At 40.6% G+C, this 22,492-nt stretch overlaps 1 protein-coding gene across 19 annotated transcripts in view; it reads right to left on the bottom strand.

Moving 5' to 3' along the window:
• Positions 1-22,492, bottom strand: part of ASPH (aspartate beta-hydroxylase) — a 201,058-nt gene that overhangs the window by 23,382 nt on the left and 155,184 nt on the right. For 18 of the 19 annotated variants that reach the window (XR_007772620.1, XM_050940775.1, XM_050940774.1 and 15 more), the window contains 5 exons: positions 21,240-21,390; positions 16,183-16,319; positions 9,299-9,397; positions 7,495-7,584; positions 2,976-3,113 (listed from right to left, as the gene is read on the bottom strand). Coding sequence is in view for 18 of the 19 variants with exons in the window: in XM_050940775.1 (XP_050796732.1) it covers positions 2,976-3,113; positions 7,495-7,584; positions 9,299-9,397; positions 16,183-16,319; positions 21,240-21,390 (615 nt within the window). In the remaining variant the exon portion in view is untranslated. Of the gene's footprint in view, positions 1-2,975; positions 3,114-7,494; positions 7,585-9,298; positions 9,398-14,879; positions 14,970-16,182; positions 16,320-21,239; positions 21,391-22,492 lie in introns of those variants that run through there. The other variant, XM_050940778.1, reaches the window with a different exon arrangement.

Here is a 22,492-nt window from a genome sequence, read left to right on the forward strand (position 1 = left end):
AAAGGAGGCATTTCCTGCATCTTATTAGGGATGGTCCACACTGGCACTTTACAGCGTTGCAACTTTCTCGTTCAGGAGCGTGAAAAAACACCTTGTGGATTTTTTAGAGTGCTGGGAGAGCTCTCTCCCAGTGCTGTGCCATGACTACACAAGCCACTTTAAAAGCAGCAAAGAATCCTGTGGCACCTTATAGACTAACAGACGTTTTGGAGCATGAGCTTTCGTGGGTGAATACCCACTTCCTCAGATGCATATGGCATGCATCTGAGGAAGTGGGTATTCACCCACGAAAGCTCATGCTCCAAAACGTCTGTTAGTCTATAAGGTGCCACAGGATTCTTTGCTGCTTTTACAGATCCAGACTAACACGGCTACCCCTCTGATACAAGCCACTTTAAAGCGCTTTAACATTGTCAGTGTAGACAAGCCCTCAGAATCCAAGTCCCTCAAATACTACGATGATGACCTAGACAGACGTACAGAGAGCAACATTACCAGCACACCTACTTACTAGTCTCTCAACAGGCTCTTTCCAAGCAGCACAGCACAGTTAGGTTCTCTGTCCTCTAAGGAACTGGAGGCTTGTCACCAATTAGGCTTGCCCCTATTTTTTTCAAGAACCTTTCAAAGCTTTTTTTATCAGACTCTATGCAGCAGTTGCAGGGGCATTAACTCCTTGCTTACCAGGTATAAGCATCCCTTGAAATGGCATTATTTTAAAATATGCTTATAATCATTTTTAATAGCCCCTGTATCCTGGAATTAGCTGTGTAATTGTAAATGAAAGGAAAGTGACTATTCTCACACTAGGAATACTAGAACAAGGCATTTTTTCCTAAGTTATTTGTACACTGAGCAAGACAAGACATAGTTCAATTCTCATCACCATTCCAAAGAAACCATAACATAACATTAAATACTGTACAAGATGCAAAGCAGGGAAGAATGATTACAGATTGGTTTTCATTGTGTTGGTTGGGGAAACAACTTGCACAGATTTCGTCTTTTTAACAAAAATGTAAACGGAAGTCAGAATGCCTTTGAAGTTAATAAAACAGCTGTTTTTTACCACTGTCTGGGGAATGCTACTGCACGTTTTGCTCGCAGCACCGTACATTTTTAGGATTTATTTAACTTTTTTTAAAATATTCAAATAATTGTACTGACTCATTGGGGGTGAGAGTGGCAGAGGGTGGGAGAGGATACAACACTACAAATCTTTTTTGGAAATGCCTTCAACTTATGTTTCAGACTCACACTAGCAACTGTGAAGGTTACCTTAAACTTAAAGAATGTGAAACATCTCTCTCCCCAGTTAAAGTAATATGTACCCATAAATCAAGACCAGCAATTCAGTCCAAGTGCAATGACACAATCTGTTACCAATAACATAGCCAACGAACTAAATATTGCATTACCTCTGAGTACTTTATTAGTCATCACCTCATAGTACTGTGCATCTGACCTGATTTAGCTTTTTATTTTAATCATTATTTTCCTTACAGTGATTAACAAATGTTAAAGGAACAGGTTTCACTGTTATTTGGACAAATGACTGACCTAGCTACCTTGGTAGTGATTCTACATGGGAAAAATACACTGCACAACTTGGTGTACAACTCTTACTGTTCCTACTCTCTTCTGTCATTCATTGTGATTGTATCTCTGTGCTTTCAGGGATTCCATTGCTTCTATGATTTACACTACTATATTCTATGGACTTAAAAGTGCTTTTAAGGTGTCACCCCCGAACGAATTCAGGGAGGCACTGTACTTCAGAAAGGCAGGCTCAGCTCCTGAAAATCCCAAAGTGCTGGGGTACCATGACCACTGCATCGCCCTTGGTGAGGGTGCAGTATTCATTTCCTCTCTGTGCCTCTGCTGGTGGACGCGGGTGGGACAGGGTCATGGCTCCATCCTTCCTGAAGCTAGCTCTGAAAGGGCACTGCCCTGAGGACTTCCACAGTGCACAGCTCCTTGACAGTGCAAGAGGTACCCTGTATTCTGATCTCTCCCTTGTGCCAGGCAACACATGGTCCTACATGTTTTTCTTCATATACTCTCTCTGTGTGTGTGTGTGTGTGTGTGTGTGTGTGTGTGTGTGTGTGTGTGAGAGAGAGAGAGAGAGAGAGAGAGAGAGAGAGAGAGAGAGAGAGAGAGTGTGTGTGTGTGTGTGTGAGAGGGGATAAACACAGATTTTATATTCAATAAAATGTTATTTGGGAAAATGTGTTGTTTTTCTCAGTAACTTGGAAATTACCACAGACATTCAATTTTTTTGCTTTAGATCTGCACCAAAACCATGACATATGTTGTTTTATATATAAATATAAAAATGGCTGTCTTAGAGGAATCAGTCTGTTTTTTCATGGAAATGAGTAGTCATGTTTTTAAAATGCCCGCATAGTAGAATTTGCTGATTCACACTTTGCAACACACAAGCATGCACAAAAATGTTGCTTACTCCCATTTCTCATTAAGGATTTAATAGAGGTCTCTTATAGTGAGGTCGCCTTTTGTTTAAGGCTATATTCTTTACAAGAATAAATTTTTGCACATGATGAAGTATTACTATAAATATTAAAACTGAACTACACTTGTCAAATTAAATGAACAAAGAGCATTAAAATAACTAAATACTATTATCCTTGTGTTATTTATTGTATCTGTCACATGGGGCCTCAGCTCATATTGCTGATGCAATTAAAGCTCCCACTGAAGCCACTGACTTTTGTAGTACAAGGGATGAAGGAAATGGCCCTTACTAATTACAAACTTAACAATTCATAGAGGGTGCCCGTCATTGGTACAAATCACTGAGGTTCTTCTGTCATTTTGCACTTGATAAACTTCAGTGTCTTATCATATACATTTTGTATTTACTGATTAAATCTATCTCAGCCACCCAGTGTAAAGCACCTGGAGTTAACTTTATAGTCTTAGTTAAAAGAGAGAGGGAGAAATTCATTACTTACCTTCACCAATTCAGTATAACCAGTTTCCTTTGCTGTCCACCAAGGCTGAGCTTTTAGTCCATTAACATTGTAGAGAGAGCGCTGCCAAACTGATGCAAAGTGACCTCTCTGGTGCCCAAGCTCATACCACTTGTATGCCTAGAAGATTGCAGTTGTTAACAACCAATTTACATCAGCCCAACTTTGGAAGAAAAGAATAATCTTAAAACGGCATTTCAACACCTCTGAATGACACTCCCCCTTGGCAAAGCAACAGGCTTCCTATATGAGCATCATTTTATCCTTTAAGATAGCCTGGTAATAAGCACTTAAGAAAAAAAAATAGTGTAGATTGCTAGAGTCAACCAAAGTTGTGAGACCTTCCAGTCTGTATTCACCAAGACAGGTGAAAATCAACCCATGGTAATTCACCAAGAGGAGGTCTGTTCCAATAGTTCAGAGCTAACTTGGGACTTAGGAGACCTGGGATTCAATCCCTTGCTCCTTCCAGGTGAGCATGAGCAAACTGCTACCTCCCTCTATGCCTCAGTTCCCTATATGAAGAACCGGGGTGACAGCACTTCCCTAGCACACAGGGATGCTGTGCAGATGAATACCGTAAAGACTATGAGGCACTCAGATACCACTGAACCAGGGGCTTTGTGAGCACCTGAGAGGAATCCTGATTCCATACTAGCTGACACATCACACTCACCAGACCAGGAGGTGAGCCCCCCAAAATTCTGTCTGCTCTCCAAGTGCTGCCAAGAGCCCCTCTCCCAGACCTCCTGAAACAGAGAAGTAGCTGCTGCTGGAGGCCAGGCAGGAGGCTGGTGGTTGGACCCTCCCTGCTTGCCCACTACCCTTCTACCATGCCTCGGCCACTTCAAGCCAGTTGGGGAGATGCCAGGGGAGGAAGATCAGCTGGCTCCAGAAAGGACACCCAGCTCCAGCATCCTGATTGCCCAGCATGGGAACAGTAACCCTAGAGGCAGGGGCTGACTGGCAGCTGCCTTCTCCCCGCCCAGCTCCATGTGACTGTGCATATTTTGATTTATTGAATCAATTATAAAGACCTATTTGATTGCAGTTGGTGTGCCACACTTTGTTAACCACTGCTCCACAATAAATCCTGTTTAACTCTTGTGCTCTTGCTTTGGTCTGATCCTGCAAGCTTGACCACAGTGGGACTACTCACATGAGCAAGGAATTGTAGGCTCACACCCTTTATCAGCAGGCAAGGTTAATTCTGCCTTTTTCTACCACTAGAGTACAGATCCAAGGAGAAGAAAAGATGATCTACTTCAAAGAGAACTCACCAGAAGGTAGAACACTGCTTGTGTTTTTGATGTCGTATTAATTATTATTATTATTTGAATTCCAGTAACATGTAAAGGCCCTGGTTAGGCACAAACATAGAACAGAAAACAATCCCCTTATCCCTTTTATTACAGCGAATCCCTGGCTGTATGCAGTAACTGCTGTCATCCAGTAAACTGCACAAAGGACAAAAGCCCAAGACTGTTTGCAGTAGAAATACAGATGTTTAATATTTAAGAGAAAGGACAAATCGCTTTTGGTTCTCTCTCTAGATAAATTTCTGGACAGAAATGAGCACAGTCAACTGAGCACATTTGACATTCCATCCAGTAGAGGGCAGTAGTGCCAGCATATTAAACTGCCCCCCAAAACCTAGAGAAGTAGAGACAAAAATCGAAGTGTTTCTTGTACAGGAATCAGATACTACAGTACTGTACGCTTTGACTTAAACTTAGCCGTCAGTTAAGAAGCTACTGGATTTCTTTACATAATGTAATTCCTTCCTAAAAAATCTGATGTGTCACTTTAACCAATTACTTAATACACTTTTGTTCAAATAAAAAGTACTTTACACTTTAGTGGATGAGTTGGATTTCAAAGAAAAGTTATGAACAACCATCCAGGACTATGAAACCAGAGATAATTATTTCTTTGGAGGTGTATGTTTAAGTTTTCGTCACTCTTAAAATGTCGGATGATACTCTCTGGTGTATAAAACTCTGATGATCTATGAAGGAGAGAATTGCTGCAAAATGTGCTCTTACAGTGGATGTATGAAGCACTGAAAAGCCATGTTGACAAACAGAACAACAGTGGACAGCCTCCAAGCTTTTCCTTTTGACTGCTATAAAATATTACAAGCTTCTGAGAGGAGATTTTTAAAGTTGTCTCTTTAGATATGGATCATAAAAATGTTATGCATTATCGTGGGTAATTTCCAGTATATCTTTATAGTTTAAGCTTATCTGGGTTACGCCTCTGAAATGGAAACAGGATGATTTTTAACCTATGTTCCTCAGCCTGTAGGTTGTAACAACTATGGCTTTACACGCTCACTATCTGCGTTCATTTGCAATATACCTAAAGCTAGCCCAGGTGACAAGAGTATGAATTACCTATTTCAACTACTGACTGTGGAAAGATCACCAGTGCTGTTTATGTGTAGGGTTGTATATTATTGTTAGCCCATATTAAAAACATTTTTATTTCAAATACATCTGTTAAGGTAGGGAAAGATTAGGTGGAGCCCACTCTACAATTTAAGATAGCTGCAGCAATAAACAATGTTTTCCAATTTATTAATAGTCTGATAAGTACTTAGTCCATATAATCCCCATGAAAAATCATTTTCTCCACTTATTCTTTACATAACACTTTTTATTAATTTTATATTTTTATTATTCAGTGTACCATCTTATTTGAGTTGGAAGAGCCTCTTCTACTCTACCCTATGCAATTTACCAAAGTTGAATTGCTAATTTAGCCCTAATAGATGAATGTCTACCTTCTGTGATGACAATTCCATATGTTCCTTATGTACTGATCTCTTTCCTTGATTAAATCTTGAAATTCAGCAAGTCTAGCAAGGCCAGTGAGAAAAATTTAGGTTAACAGTGGACTTTCCATTGTGATAAATTTAACAGTCTGCTCTGTTAAAGCAGAAGTTCATTCATCATTGATCAGATCTTTTTCTACATAACTTTGGCCTTCAACTCCATAAACATTAGTACAAATCCCTACTTGGGAATTAGGATGGTACAAATTAATTGTGTCTGTGTGGTATTGTTAGCCACATATAATCAATAATTTAGTCCTCTAGTACGATCCTTACAAGCAAGATTATTCTTCTCCTTAATCTTCTCCTCTTTGAGCATAAAAGAATTTCAATTTTGTTTTCCATATATCTATAAGGGAGGCCAACTAATTCTTACTTGAAAATGAAATTTCAAATCCACAAGAATTCAGCAGAGGGATATTTTATTATACTTCCACAGGAGATAGCCTAACTTTGAAAATTCAGGTGCTAAAATGTTGTCACCTGGATCTGGAGATTTAGCTTCAGACTAACTGTTCCATGAGGAGTTATAATATAAGATTTTTATAGAATAATTGAAGGGCAGTCATATTTGGTTATCTGGTTCCAGTTAAGATCCCAGACAAAGTCTGATTATAGCCACTGGTTTATGTTGACTGCAGAAATGCCATGAGCAGATTCTTTTGTTCCACTGACTGGATATAAGATACACAAAAGGACTGACTGCATTTCTAAAATGGCTTGAATGTCAATGCCTCTGAAATATTTTTTTTCCACTGACAAATAACATACAAATAGAAGACTCTCAGGACAGTGCTTTCTTATTTTCAGCTGTCCATATTCCTTATCAAAGAATCTTTTTATTCTCATGTCAACATTAGGATTCATAATTTAAAAAACATTTTCTGATTTCCCCTCAAAAGAAGCAGGGCTAATCCACATGTGTAACCTTGAATTTACTAAATTCAATAAATCAGAAGCTCTCTTGGTTTCCATTATATTTTGTGCTCATTATGCCTTGAAGAAAAATCCTCAATATTTATGCAAGGATCCTATTTTTCTGATCTGCCTGCTAATCTAACACACGAATGAATACTGGAAACCAATGCATGGGTTCAAAGTCCTGCACTACTTATATGTCTGTTGCAGTGAGAGCCCTACTCCCAGAGTTGAGGTCTAAGGGAGTTTGTTACATTGAACCTGTGAGCAAACATACACTGTATTCCTCTATTTTTGTCCCTGGGGGAAAAGTTCCTGTAGTCCATGGCTGGTTCTACCTGCAGTGGTAGCAGCATACCTTTTAGTCAAACACAGATCCTTTTTAGTCAAAAATTTCACTCACTGAATCTCTGAATTTCCCTGGCCCCCTGACTAGCCCTCCCTGGCTTCCCTGCCCACTCCTTGGTTTGCACTGGTTATCTTTCTGTGCCCTTCCCTTCTGCCCTGCCCTGGCTGGGTGGACCAGGATTTGTTAACGGGTTGCTGTGCACCCACACTCCAGGCAGACTTTCTGCTGCTGCTGTCCTATAGTCTGAGCTCCACCAGATTCTGGGCTCTTAAACCAATGGGATTACTCACATTCCCAATGTTAAGACTATGATTAGATGGTTTCCTGAACTGGAAAAAGAGCGCCCAGCACCTTGCAGGACTGCATTTTTTAGAATAAGGGATATGTAAGACTCATACCTCTTTGTTTCCAACTCTCTGCAGGGCATCACCTAAATGAAAATAAAAGCGTCCATCATCAGTGCCAGGGTCACCAGACTCTAGGCCTTCCTAGAGAAAGAAAGAAAAAGTAACACTAGTAAAACGGAGTTAATTTTGCTGTTACAGTATGCTGTCCAATCAATCCAAGAAATAGGCATCTAAAATACATCATTATATAACTATATATATGCAAAATTATTTGTTATCCTGAAATTTAGGTTCGTAGACTCAGAAGAATCATAGAAGATTAAGATTGGAAGAGATCTCAGGAGGTCATCTAGTTCAACCCCCTGCTCAAAGCAAGACCAACCCAAACTAAATCATCCCAGCCAGGGTTTGTCAAACCGGGCCTTAAAAACCTCTAAGAATGGAGATTCCACCACCTCCCTAGGTAACCCATTCCAGTGCTTCACCACCCTCCTAGTGAAATAGTTTTTCCTAATATCCAACCTAGACCTCTCCCACTGCAACTTGAGACCATTGCTTTTTGTTCTGTCATCTGCCACCACTGAGAACAGTCGAGCTCCATCCTCTTTGGAACCTCCTGCAGCTAGTTGAAAGCTGTTATCAAATCCCCCCTCACTCTTCTCTTCTGCAGACTAAACAAGCCCTCAGGCTCTCCACATAAGCCACGTGCCTCAGCATCCTAATCATTTTTGTTGCCCTCCGCTGGACTCTTCCCAATTTTTCCATATCCTTCTTGTAGCGTGGGGACCAAAACTGGACACAGTACTCCAGATGAGGCCTCGCCAATGTCGAATAGAGGGGAATGATCACGTCCCTCAATCTGCTAGCAATGCCCCTACTTATACAGCCCAAAATGCCATCTGCCTTCTTGGCAACAAGGGCACACTGTTGACTCATATCCAGCTTCTCATCCACTGTAACCCCTAGGTCCTTTTCTGCAGAACCGCAGCCTAGCCATTCAGTCCCTAGTCTGTAGCAGTGCATGGGATTTTTCTGTCCTAATTGCAGGACTTTGCACTTGTCCTTGGCTGAACTGCATTAGATTTCTTTTGTCCTAATCCTCCAATTTGTCTAGATCACTTTGGACCCTATCCCTACCTTCCAGCGTATTTACCTCTCCCCTCAGCTTAGTGGCATCCACAAACTTGCTGAGGGTGAAATCCATCCCATCATCCAGATCATTAACGAAGATGTTGAACAAAACCAGCCCCTGGACCGACCCCTGGGGCACTCCTCTTGATACTGGCTGCCAACTAGACATTGAGCCATTGATCACTACCCACTGAGGTTGAATGTATAACACTTACTTCAGCCAAAAAATTCTTTAAAACACTGTCGTTTTTCAACTGCCTCCTCCTTCCCACCCCTCCCTCCAAAAAGGTTTTCTGTTTTTTTGAAAGCCTGGAAATTCCAAGCCAGGGTTTCACTTTACAAACTTTCCTCCCAAACATTCAAAAGTATGCAAATGGATAAGATGGATTAATCAGGAACCTTAAGGTTGGCCCCAAACTGCCAATCTCAAAACAAACAGATACTCAAACCTGTCCATCACGTAAAATCATTCATTAGTGACCAAGGAAACATTAATACTTTGTGCTTGAATCTTGATGAATCTTGGATATATAAGGGTGTCTCAGTTTACAGATCTGTGCAGTTATGAATATATTTTGGGGTAGTATAAATGGATATTTATAACTATTGGGCTTATAGCTAAAGCTGTGTTATCACAATTTCCTCCACCCCACCCCCTTTCTACCATTTTTCTACCAGTAAAATGTATTTTGAAAGAAAGAAAGAAAGAAAACGGGAATTTTACCTTCAAATATGGAATGCTCTCTGCTATCTTGTTTTCTGCCTTGAGAATGAAGCCATAATGTACTTTAGCAAAGCCATCATTTGGAGCCTGACTCAGAACCTGTTTTAAAGCAAATTAATAATTATTATATAATCATTTATGGATTTCTTTTAAAAATTAACTTAGGTTGCTCAGTATGTGGCAGACCAACAATCATGTCAGGATTTTGTGGTTTAAAACAAACATTATCATCTGCTAACAACTCTCTAAGAATCACTTGACTTGGTCAGGTTTTTCCAGGCTCATTCATTACACTTATGTATCTCGCTACAATAATTTATGTGTACAGTAAAACAGTGTCAAGCACATCTTTATGGTTAGAAATCACAAGCTGCACAAATTAACACCATCTGCACATCTCTTAGCTGTCCAGCTACATTTCTTTATTTTCCTTTCCTCCCCCTCACGTCTCGTACAGTGGGCCTTCACTGCAGAGTTAGCTCGAGTAATCTACACTCAAGTTAATTCTCTTGAGTTAGCCTCGTTCAAGTGTGAGTGGCTTAGAGAGGATATTTGTAACCTAGGGACCTCTTAGCACCAGCTGACAGAGGGCACAGGGGTGCATAGAGGTTATAGGGATCTTCTGGTGTCTGGTATCCACATAGTAGTTCACCAAAAAGTGTCATATAAGGTCTTTAATAAAAGCCTGTCATACTGATCCTCATAATCATTGCAAAATGTGCGTACACAGAACATGTAAGGAGTTATGTTTATATACTGAAATTTATGTTCTTCAGGTCTGTGGCTTGGGACAAAAAGGTTGAGAAAAAATTTTTTCAGGCAAGAGACGTTTATCTGTCTGTCTATATGCAAACTGAGTATTGTATGGTTCACAATGGACACCCATTACTGTCTGAGCAAAATGCTAATCAAGTGATCGTAAAGTCTCCAGGGGAGGCCCCAGACAGGAAAACACAAGCAGGAGGGGTTATCCTGCTCACAGACAATGGATTTTTGGACTATAACTGTAGAGACAAAAACTATAAATCTTTCCACTGAGGAGGCGAAAGGACAGCATGGTTATTTCATGAACACAGCCACGCCTTACTGTAGTATGCTGGAAGGATCTGAGCTTTTGCTCTTGACATGGCAATATTTTATTAGTTAAGTTTAGGCTCCAGTATGTGTGTTATGATTTGATTTCAGATGTAACCCTTTGTTCTGATGTAACCCAAGTACTTCTGCTTGCTATCATTTGACTCTCTGGTCTTTGTTAAATAAACTTATACTTGCTTTCTCTATAAACAAATCTAAGTGCTGTATGTTAGGCAGAGCTGAGTTCTATGGTTTAACTGGCAAACTGTGGGTACTGTTCCTTTGGGAATAGGGCCTCTGGGAATTCTGTGAGTGTCCAGTGGATCAGGGGCTGGGCACTCCAGGGAGATGCTTGGAAGACTCGGGGGTTGGAAAGTGCCTATCATTAGCCTGTAACAAGAAAGCAGGGCCTGTGGAGGTCTGGAGAACACTGTAAATGTTGCCAGAGGCTGGTGGTGTTTGGGAGCCGACCCACAGACAAAGTTTAGGGTGACCAGACAGCAAGTATGAAAAATCGGGACAGAGTGTTCGGGGTAATAGGTACCCATATAAAAAAAGCCCCAAATATCAGGATTGTCCCTATAAAATCGTTACATCTGGTCACCCTAAGCAGGCTTCCGCTGGCTAAGGGCAGATGGCAGCGGAGTGTCCCCGGGGAGCATCACAGTATTGTATGCATCTTCTCCTCCCTGTCGAATGGGAGTGTTTCAAGCAAAGGGTGAAGTGTGAAGAAGGTGAGTCTAAGCTTCAATACCCTCAAACTACACTCACCACTTTCACCCTCCTCTCTTTTTTTGAGACTAATTATGTGTTTACCTTAGTGTCATGTGTGGTATTATATGATATCAATTACATTCTTAAGTGTGTCTTTTGTTACAACTTCTCATTTCTTAAAATAATGGAAGAATGGGCACAGATACCAGGAGAGAACCTCAGCTTAATCAGCAGAGCTCCACGGAGATCAATGGAGCTATGCCAATTTACACCAGCTGCGGATCCAGTAAAGTGACCAACTCTGGGGGCCTGTATATGCACTGGGGGCTACAGCAGCACAGTTGCTGCTCTAGCACCATAGTCTAGGCTTTCCCTACATCAAAGGAAGGGGGTTTTCCACTGATGTAGGCAATCCACCTCCTCACGTGGCAGTAGCTATGTGGATGGAAGGATTCTTCTGTCGACCTAGCCATGTCAACACGGGGAGTTAGGCTGGCTTCACTATGGCACTCAGGGACATAGGCACAGTCTCCATCGGTGCTCTGGACCTGGAGTACCCAGAGAAAAAAAATAGTGGGTGCTTAGCACCCATCTGCCAATCAGCTGTTCTGCTGCAGGCAGGAGGTGCTGGGGGCAGGGGGAGGCATGGGGAGTGAAGAGGTGGAGCGAGGGCAGGATGTGCTCAGGGGAGGGGGTGGAGTGGGGGCAGAAAGAGGTGGGGCCAAGGGTGGGGCCTTGGGATAAGGGGTGGAGTGGGGGCAGGGCTTTGGGGTACAGCACTCACCCAGAAAAATGAAAGTCAGTGCCTGTGCTCGAGGAAGTAAATTCTTCATACCCTGAGCAATGTGGCTAGGTTGATCTAAATTTTAAGTGTAGAACAGGGCTAAGGCAATAGTGAAGCCTGCAATATTTTAAAAAAGCAAAAACATTCCTGAGACTACTAGTTATATGCCAGTCCTTAGGAATGCACATACATGTTTCACCCATATATTCCCTTATCTTTTCCAGTAATTGTCTAACAACACACAGTCATGCCTCTTAAGTTCTTTGGTCAAGTGCCTTCTCTTCTTTCCTTTGGACTAGACTCTATGCTCTCTTACACCTTATATAATCATTTTTATCTGTGCAAACTGAGTACAAAGTGTGTAAAATGCCAATACCTAAGATTGATTGCATTTTACACCCACTTTTCTCAGGAATAAATTACTACAAAGGTTCAATCCAATAGATAATCTGTTTGGGAGTCTATAAAATTCTAGAAAGAAAGAAAGAAAGAAAGAAAGAAAGAAAGAAAGAAAGAAAGAAAGAAAGAAAGATTACTAGTAAAAATATGGAGTTGGCAATCCACAGTTAAAATCTGTTTGACCATCCATTCAGAAAAAAATGGTATTGCTATTGATTTTACATCTTTTGGCTACAATATTCTATAGATAATAATTCTGTTCCAAGAAGCTGCCCCTAGAGGGCTAAACAAATTGAGTTTCAATAGTATTTATGTGCTATATAATTTTGTTACATCTGATTAACTAAGCTAGAAAGTCCAAACATACAACATCTGACTTAGTTTTACAAGCCACTTGGCATGATAGTTAATTTTAAACAATATCTAGCTGCAGTAAGACAAAAATCTACATTCATTACCACTCCAGGAGAATGATTCAATAAAAATCAGCAGAAAGTACACTTGAAGCATTTAATGTAAATTATATTAACCTGTTGCTATTGTTGCATAGCATATTAATTATGTTTAGAAACAAGTTATGCTAAATTGCCCCTTAGTTCGTTAAATATTAATCATGGATATAGAAATAAACCTCTGGGGTTATTCAGAATAATAACCAATCAGTGGCACAAAGGGGCAGACAGAGAATTTGCCTTCAGATCACTGCAAGTGAGGAATTCCTTGAAAAGTGTTAAATCATGATCTGTAGACCTTTGAAAACAAATCTGTAACTCCTCCAAAGATTGCTTTTAATGTACTGTTCCTGAATTCCTAAACATAACATTCAAAGGAAACCTAAAACCAGGTCACTGCTTGAAGTGAGAAATGATTTTTAGCAATATTCTTTTAAAATGTAGCTATTTAGAATTAAATCAAAATAAATTTCATTACTGATTTAGGATTTTAGGATTTGATCCTATGTAATGATGCGTCCGTCTTTGTGACTCAGTGGAAACTGAGAACTCTTAGAACTGCACAGGATTGGGCCCCTAAAACAGGTAGGAAACCACCCAAAACTTTTCAAGTTACTTGTGGGAAGAAAAACAAAAATCTGGATTCTGTACACTAGGCCAAATACTGAGATCCATATTTATTTCTTACTAAAGAAAGTAGTGGTTATTGTTATTTTTTATTATTATTATTTGTATTATGGTAGCATTTAGAGGCCCCAGAAAAAAACTGGGTTCCTTTGTGCTAGACACTGTCCAATGACAAACGGTTCCTGACTACTCAAAGAGCTAACATTCTACACTGACAAAACAGACAGGAAAAATGAAGTGTTATCATCATTTTAATGAAGGGAAACTGAGGCACAGAGAGATTATGTGACTTGCCCAAGGTCACACAAGGATTCTGTGGTGGAAACAGCAACAGAATCCAGAGGCCCAGCCTGTGCCATAATAACCAACCATCCTCTCGTTGAAATCTATGGACGTTTTTTGTGAGTTAGGATGTCAGGGTTTCGCTCACAGGAGAGTCAGAATATGAGAAAAAAGATGTATTATTTCAAATAGAATCTCTGCCAAACTATCCAATGAGGCATGAGCTGCTCTTTTACAAGGATAAAGCATTATTGTGGTCTACTTCATTTAACTGGCTAGTGATCTGCGAAAGGAAGTAATTGTATTTGGGAAGCCTCCAGCACCATGGCAAAAAAGATATTCAAAACAGACCAGGAATAACTTTTCATATTTTGTCTTAGAACCATTTTTTTGTGTGTGGTACAGCAAAATTTGTACAATGTAGTAATATCAGAATAATTACAGGGAGAGCTGATAGCAACCCCTATCTATATTTAGGTTGCCTTATGTCTCCCCTCCCCACATTATAAAGGATTCTTGTGACCTTTTCAAACAAACTCTAACACCTACACTGTTAGCAACATGCCATTGAAATTCAGAAGGAAGACAGACCTTGGGCTAGAGACATGCCTTTTCTTTGTTCTATGAAATTCTGTGCAGATTTGGCTGAGATACCAACTATTACAAATTGCCATTTCTTTGGTCTCACTTGTGTTCTGCAGGAAAATGTTGGCAGCATGCCAAAATAATACCTGAACATTAACATTCTAAGGCTGGGTTTATACAAGATGCCAAAGCAGCAGCAGCTACAGCAAACACTGTGCTGAGAACACATGGAAGGTGAGTACAGGGACTGGTCTCCTTGCTTGAACCACACCCTCCCGTAAACATGACATCTGGCTACAGCAGCTCATCGATCCTCTGGAGGCACCACATGGGGCAGGAGCTCCCTCTACCTCCCAGGAAAGTGGGAGACACAGAGCTGTGCAAGGTATAGCAACAATTTTATTTGCTACAGTAGCAACTGGCTACTCTATGGACCCAGCACATGGCACCAACCAGCTGAGCCCATTCCTCACTTTGGATAACGGCCTTCTCCTGCGCTGGCCAATCTAATTAATCCTGTAGCTCAGGTGGTCCAACAAGAGCACCAGCATCTTCAGGGGAAGGACACGGCCTCCCCTCACTCAGCAGGGAACAGCCCCTCACGCAGCCTGAGCTCTGGAAGCTTCTGACCCGCCAGCCCACATGAAACTCCACACATGGTGAGAGGGGTTTCCTGCTTTCTCTGTCATGTGGGCAGGGAATCCCTCCCAGATGAGTGGAGCTTCTGCCAGGTTACAAGTAAGCAGCATCAATCCTGGTGAACAAGACACCACATAAAAAAAGTGATTAAACTAGCACTTGTGTTGGCAGTCTGAGCAAAGAAGAGGTTTGAAAGGTCAGAGATTGAACCACCCTAACACATCCCTAGAGCCCTACCAAATTTATGGCCCATTTTGATCAATTTCATGGCCAGTTTTAAAATTGGTCAACTTCATGTTTTCAGATGTTTAAATCTGAAATTTCATGATGCTGTAACTGCAGGGGTCCCAACTCAAAAGTTGTGGTGGGCGGGGGGTTTGCAGGATTGCCATCCTCACTTCTGCTCTGCCTTCATAGCTGGGCTCTGAAAGCAAAACCCGTGGAGCTTCCTGCAGCCGGGGGAGGGTCCCAGAGGTCAGTCTGATCTCCCCTGTGCTATTGGGAGTGCCCCAGCCAGGGGTTCTTAGCTCCGGCCAGATTGGGAAGGGACAGGACTTCCTCTTCCCGTACATGGCCCTTGTGTGTGTGTGGGGGGGGGGATGAGACCCACCTCCAGGGGCTTCCTGCAGCCGGAGGAGGTACCCGGAGGTGCAGGTGAGTCTGATTTCCTCCCAAGAGTGTCTATGCAAGAGAAGAGGAAGTCCCATCCCTCCAGAACTCAGCTGATTAGCAGCTAGAGCCCGATGTACAGTAGATGCCCACAGCTGTGGCACCCCAACCCTGCCCTGCCCATTCTTCCTCCCTTCTTTAGCTAGATTTCATGGGGAAGTCTGATTTCATTGTCCGTGACGTGTTTTTCATGGCTGTGAAGTTGGTAGGGCCTACACATCCATCTCTCCAGAACAGGGCTGAGGCACACTGGCAGAGCAAAGTAAGGGTCTCTGCTGTATTCTGTTGTATAGATAATTAGAAGTCTTCACCTCTCATCATGAACATTAGATTCCTATGTACAATAGTATATAAATACACACACAGCTGGTTACCCTAAGGTATAAGGAGCCAATTTATGTTAATCATGTGAAAAAGAGTTTCATCTGAACTTTACTAGTCTATAAAGAAGAGTGTTTAATATCTTGATAACAGGAATATTTGAATAACCAATTTAAGATCAACTATTCATGAGCAAAGAGTTATTTATGTTAACCCTTAAGAGTCATACATACAGGTGATTTGCTTTACAAAGCATTAAGAGAGTTAAATAAGAAAACTTTTGAATAAATACTTTAACAATGTATTTTTTTCTCAGCTGATATGAAATGGAAGCTCACCTCCTCATAAACTTTCTTGGCATTACTGTTATCTCCTATTAAGAGGTAACCCACTCCAAGATCATTCTTCAACGAGATATCATTGGGAAACAGATGAACTAGTTTCTGAAGAGTAACCAGAGAACTTCTCATGTGACCTAATTTGATTGAATAAAAGTGAATATAACAAATATAACATGAAATAAATGCTAATCAAAGAATTGTGTACCCCACCTTTTATTAATGATCACTGATGATGCAGAACATAAAAGAGGATTTCATTACATATGAATACATTTAACTAGTTCCTTCTCACCTTACAAGCAATACCTAAGAAATCTCCAATGGTATTGTACATATCTTCCAGGATTATGGGAGCCTCTAGTGGACAATTCTATGTATGACAGTAATAGTAATAATACTTTACATTACAATTCTATGTATGGCAATAATAGTAATAATATCTTACATTTTTGTAGCTACTATTCTTCTGCAGATCTCAAAGTGCTCCATGAAGTCAGGAAAGCACTTTAACTCAAATTTTGGCCCTGATAAATCAAATCATTTAAGCATGTTCTTAACTAAGCACTGGGATCTGCCTGAAGAACAGAGAAGTTAAGAGCAAGCCAGTCCTGAAAACTGATCTATCTGGATGGACTCTTATGCCTACTGAAGTCAGTCAGGCTTTGTATGAGTTCGGGGGTCAGCTTGGATCATCACAGGACTGGGACCTAAATTTTCAAAAGTGCCCTCTAGTTTGGCAGCTTCAGTTTTGGGGTCCTAACTTTAGTTCCTACATTGTGATTATCAGAACCCACAAGTCCAGCTGAAATCAGTGGGAGATATTGGTGCTGCCATCACTGAATGTCAGGGCATTTGAGTCTAAAGATAGGCAACTTAAAAACTGAGGCACTCAACATTTATTTTTCAAAATATGTGCATAAGGGATTCCTTTCAAATCATGTTGCATCAGTGCCATTTTGAATAAGCCAAGGTCTCCTGACTCCCAGAGGGCACCTGAGCTCAGAGTTTCTTTCCTTCTTTCTTTTTAAGACAAAATTCCAAAAGTCTCCAGATTTTTTTTAGGGAAGGAATTTTACATAGGGCTGTCAAATGATTAACAATATTTGTTGTGCTGTTAAACAATAATAGAATACCATTTATTTAAATATTTTTGAATGTTTTCCACATTTTCAAATATATTGATTCCAATTTAAACACAGAATACAAAGTGCACAGTGCTCACTTTATATTTATTTTTATTATAAATATCTGCACTGTAAAAATAAAATAGTTTTTTTCATTTCACCTAATACAAGCACTGGTTCTCAAAGCCGGTCCGCCGCTTGTTCAGGGAAAGCCCCTGGCAGGCCGGGCGGGTTTGTTTACCTGCCGCATCCACAGGTTCAGCCGATCGCGGCTCCCACTGGCTGTGGTTCACCACTCCAGGCTAATGGGGGCTGCGGGAAGTGGTGCAGGCCGAGGGATGTGCTGGCTACCCTTCCCACAGCCCCCCATTGGCCTGGAGCAGCGAACCGCAGCCAGTGGGAGCCGCAATCGGCTGAACCTGCTGACGCAGCAGGTAGACAAACCGGCCCGGCCCACCAGGGGCTTTCCCTGAATAAGCGGGAGACCGGCTTTCAGAACCACTGCTGTTGTGCAATCTCTTTATCATAAATGTCGAACTTACAAATGTAGAATTATGCACAAAAAAACTTGCATTCAGAAATAAAACAATGTCAAACTTTAGCCTACAGTCCTACTTCTTCTTCAGTCAATCACTAAGAGAAACACGTTTGGTTATTTGTGCAGGAGATAATGCTGCCCTCTTATTTACAATGTCACCTGAAAGGGAGAACAGGTGTTTGCAAGGCACTGTTGTAGCCAGCATTGCAAGATATTTATATGCCAGATGCGATAAAGATTCATATGTCTCTTCACAGGGGTGTCCTTAGGATTTATGGGGCCCTACGCAGTATTATCAAACTGGTGCCCCTATACCCGACGGCAGAGAAGGAGGGATGCGGCGGCAAAGGATACTGAGCCACCTGCCCACCGCACGGTGGCGGAGAGTCACAGTTCCCCGCAGAGACCCCCTTACCCTCTCCCTCATGCAGAATGCGTTGTGCCAATGCATTCGGCTCTGTGACTATGGCCCCTGCCTAAGGAGACTGCAGTGTGCACTGAGTGTGCGGGAGCTGACCCACTCTTACCTGCTGTCATGGGTGGTGGGTGAAGGGGGAGGTTAGCTCCTCAGTCCACCTCTTCTGCCTGTGGCCCCCACCCATACTCCACCCCTGCTCTGTGCCAGGCCCTGCCCTCTCCCCACTGTCTCTCTTCCCTCCCCTTCCAGCCAAATCCCTGAACCCAAATGAAACAGATGACATTTGAAAAAAACACTCTTCTGCAATTTCTTTCTAAAGAAAATTGAGCATGTTTTCCACTGTATGCCAGGAGGTAAAGACTGGACATGCACAAGGTACCTAATTTAAAACACTAAACCTGGATAAAAAAATGTCAGTCACGGGTTTTTTGATATACCCTGAAGTTTGTCAGAGATTTATTTGCAAAAACTTTGTAGTAAGGGCAAGTCAGCTGTCCTGCTGAATACAACATTAAATATTATGGAATACATGATGCAGCTCTTCTCTCTTCTTCTTAATCAGTATTTCTAAGTTGATTTTATATTTTAATTGTACTCTTAAGACTTCATAAAGTAATCATTCCAGATTTTTTGGTTGTTCATGTTCTGTAGTTTCCGCATCTGAGTGTTGCTCTTTTAAGACATCTGAAAGCATGGTCCGCACTCTCATCCTTCTCAGATTTTGGAAGGCACTTCAGATTCTTAAACCTTGGGTCGAGTGCTGTACCTATCTTCAGAAATCTCACATTGATAACTTCTTTGCGTTTTGTCAAATCTCCCCAAGGAGTTCAGTCACAAATTTAATTAATACATTTTTTAACAAGTGTCATCAGCATGGAAGTATGTCCTCTGGAATAGTGACTGAAGCATGAAGGGGCATACAAATGTGCCAAGGGAACGTCTGTTCTCACTTTCAGGTGACATTGTAAATAAGAAGAGGGCAGCATTATCTCCCATAAATGTAAACAAGCTTGTTTATCTGAGCGATTGTCTGAACAAGAAGTAGGACTGAATGGACTTGTAAGTGCTAAAGTTTTACATTGATTTGTTTTTGAGTGCAGTTATTTTTTGTGCATAATTATACATCTGTAAGTTCAACTCTCACAATAAAAAGATTGTACTACATTATTTCTATGAGGTGAATTGCAAAATATTTCTTTCATCATTTTTACAGTGCAAATATTTGTAATAAAAAATAATAATATAAAGTGAGCACTGTACAAGTTATATTCTGTGTTGTAATTGTAATCAATATATTTGAAAATGTAGAAAACATCTAAAATATTTAGTAAATTTCAATTGGTATTCTATTGTTTAACAGTGCAATTTAATCTACAATAAATCACGATTAATTTTTTTTTTAGTTAATCACATGAGTTAACTAAGATTAATTGAGGCCTAATTTTAAAGTTTCTTTTATGCAGCTCTGAGTTTGGGGCAGATCCTTTTCATGACTATAATGAGTAAGCTTCCATTGTTCTATATGAAGATAGAATTGTAAGTTAAAGTTATCAGCTGAAAAGTTTGATCAACTTACAAAAAAGCCTGTAAGAATTCAGATACCCTGGTGATGGGCTACTTCATAAAAACCTTAACACACAAATATACAAGGAAAACTTTAAAGATACCATCTGAATTAGACAATCTAGAGGTAGCCCTAAATTATCTATGAATGTACTGAGTACAGTTGTACTCTACCTCCAGTGCAAGACCTTATCCATTAAATAAACAAGTGATTTTTGAGTGACAAGGGGGGGAGGTACTCTCTTTTATTATATCAACTTCTGTTGTGAAAGACAGTTTTGTTGCTTACACAGCATTCTTCTTCAGGTATAAGAGTGCCAGAGCTGGCCTCTCTCACCAACAGAAGTTGGTCCAATAAAAGATATTAACTTACCCACCTTGTCTCTCTAAAATCCTCTGGCCAACATGGCTGTAACACCACTGAAGACAAGTGATTTTTTGTCAGCCAACTGATTGGTTGTTTAAGATAGTTTTCATGTAGTTCTTTAACCCATGAGATCTAGCAAACCACACAGCTGAGATACAGAATACCTAAGTGATGGCGTAATACTTTACTGAACTTTCTGCTTCTTAGAAAGAGTTTCAATAGCAAAGAGTGTAAATTATGTTAATAGAATAAAACTAAACAAATAAAACTGACAGGAAGCTTGTGAGCAATAATAAATATGAGATTTCTTGTCAACAGAGTTATACTCACTAATTACAATCCCTTAACAGTGCATTAACAGCTTCAAAATAGATTTTTAAAACCTCAAAATATGCATTAAAAATGATGGTCTGGTTTTGAGAAACAGCACTTTCCCAAACATGCCAGGAGGAAGGACAATGGCTAAAGACACTGGACTGGCACTCAGGAGAACAACAATAGCAACATCACCTAACTATTGTATAGTGCTTTTCATGAGTAGATCTCAAAGCACTTTACAAAGTGAAGATAAGTATCATTATACCAATTTTACAGATAGCAAAACTGAGACAGAGAGGTGAAGTGAGATACCCAAGGTTGTTCTGTTGCAGGTTCTCTGCATGATCATATGTAAGCACTTAATCTCTCCTTTCCTCAATTACACCTCTGAAGTTAGGCCTACCAAAGCTTCCTTCTCCTATCTCTGTCTGTATAGATCATAAACTTTAAGAGTCAGTGACTGTCATTCACTATAGGCACATCACCTAGCACAATGTGGCCCAATTCTTGGCATTCTAGGCATTACTGTAATCCAAATAACTAATAATAACTAACAGCATTTTAGGGGGAGTTTTTTCAAAAGTATGTAAGGGACTTGGGTATACAAGTCCCACTGAAAATCAGTGGAACTGGTCAGTGTTCCTACTTTGCTTAAGCACATTTGAAAATCTCCCCCATAAATTGTGTACAGTTGAGTCATACATATAAGCCATATTTAAATCTTACCAAGAAATTGCTGCCTGTCTGCTTGTCGTTTCAGGCTCAATTTTACCAAATCAGCAGGGACGTCTGGCAGGCTAGCCACCTCCTGAAAAGTATTGATGGCTTTTTGCAATATTTCATTGCTTCTCATCTTCTCGGCTAAGTCATCCTCACACTAGGTGGAATCACAAAATTGTTATAAATAACAAATTATCATATAGTTTGGAGTTTAAAAAAATTCTTTTTGATTAAGGCAAAATTGTATTATTCCTCAATGTGTCAAATTTAACAAGTGTCTTCAAGTGTAGGCAATTTTGGTGTGAGCTTGGAGCAGAACTCTAGTTGCTTGTGCACTCTGGCAAGGTGGATTTATATCCAGCATTCATATACCCCTGGGAAATGTTTGTCATCATATGTATGAGAAATTATATATGCATAATAGCACAAGGCACTTTGTTCACACCCACCTATAGCAGATTCTTACTTCTGCATTCTCTTCTTGACAGGCATCCGTGTAAATGAGATGAAACAGCATTCTTATATCAGAAGGTTTGTCATCACAGATCATTTTCTAATATATATAGATTTTGGGCCAGATTTTCTGTTGACGGAACTCCATTGAAGTAATTGAGTTATTCCAACTGAAAATTTGTCATTTTGTATTTTTCAAAGGTAACATACTAGTGCAATGCATCATTCCAAATTCTAAAAACTTTGTGGGTTATACTAGTTGAAATCAGAATTTCTGCTTTAAAATGACAATATTAATGATATAGAAGGAATATGTTTTATACAGATCAGAGCTGCCCTGTTAAAATGCTACCACCATTTGCCAGGTGCTCAATAATTTTCTGGTAGCTTGTGGCATCTACTTGCCATAACAATAAATCTTGCGTTACTTAAAGACAAATTGTTACACTTTATCAGCATGGGAATGAGAAGATTGGTTCTATAAGGCTTAGAAAAATGCTCAGAGCATTGGACCCCACCACTTTCTCTCCTCCACTCCAACCCCACATGGGGAAGAGCAGCAGGAACCAGGAGGAACTTGCGGGGGGGAGGGAGGAGACCATGACAATTCCCAGACTCTCAGGATCCTCCCTCAAAGCAGCCAGCACCAGTCAGAACCAAGGTTAGGCCTTCTAGCTCCCCTTCCTGTCCCTCTGCTGGGTGAGTGCTCTCTCGTCTCACAATGAGGGGGAAGCTGCCAGGAGAGCAACCTTCTCAGCCTTCTGACAGCATGAGAACCCTGGATATTTTCCCGCTTGTTTGCCATG

The sequence above is a fragment of the Gopherus flavomarginatus genome, chromosome 2, assembly GCF_025201925.1.
Source record: "Gopherus flavomarginatus isolate rGopFla2 chromosome 2, rGopFla2.mat.asm, whole genome shotgun sequence".
In the NCBI taxonomy this organism is placed as follows: Eukaryota; Metazoa; Chordata; order Testudines; family Testudinidae; genus Gopherus; species Gopherus flavomarginatus.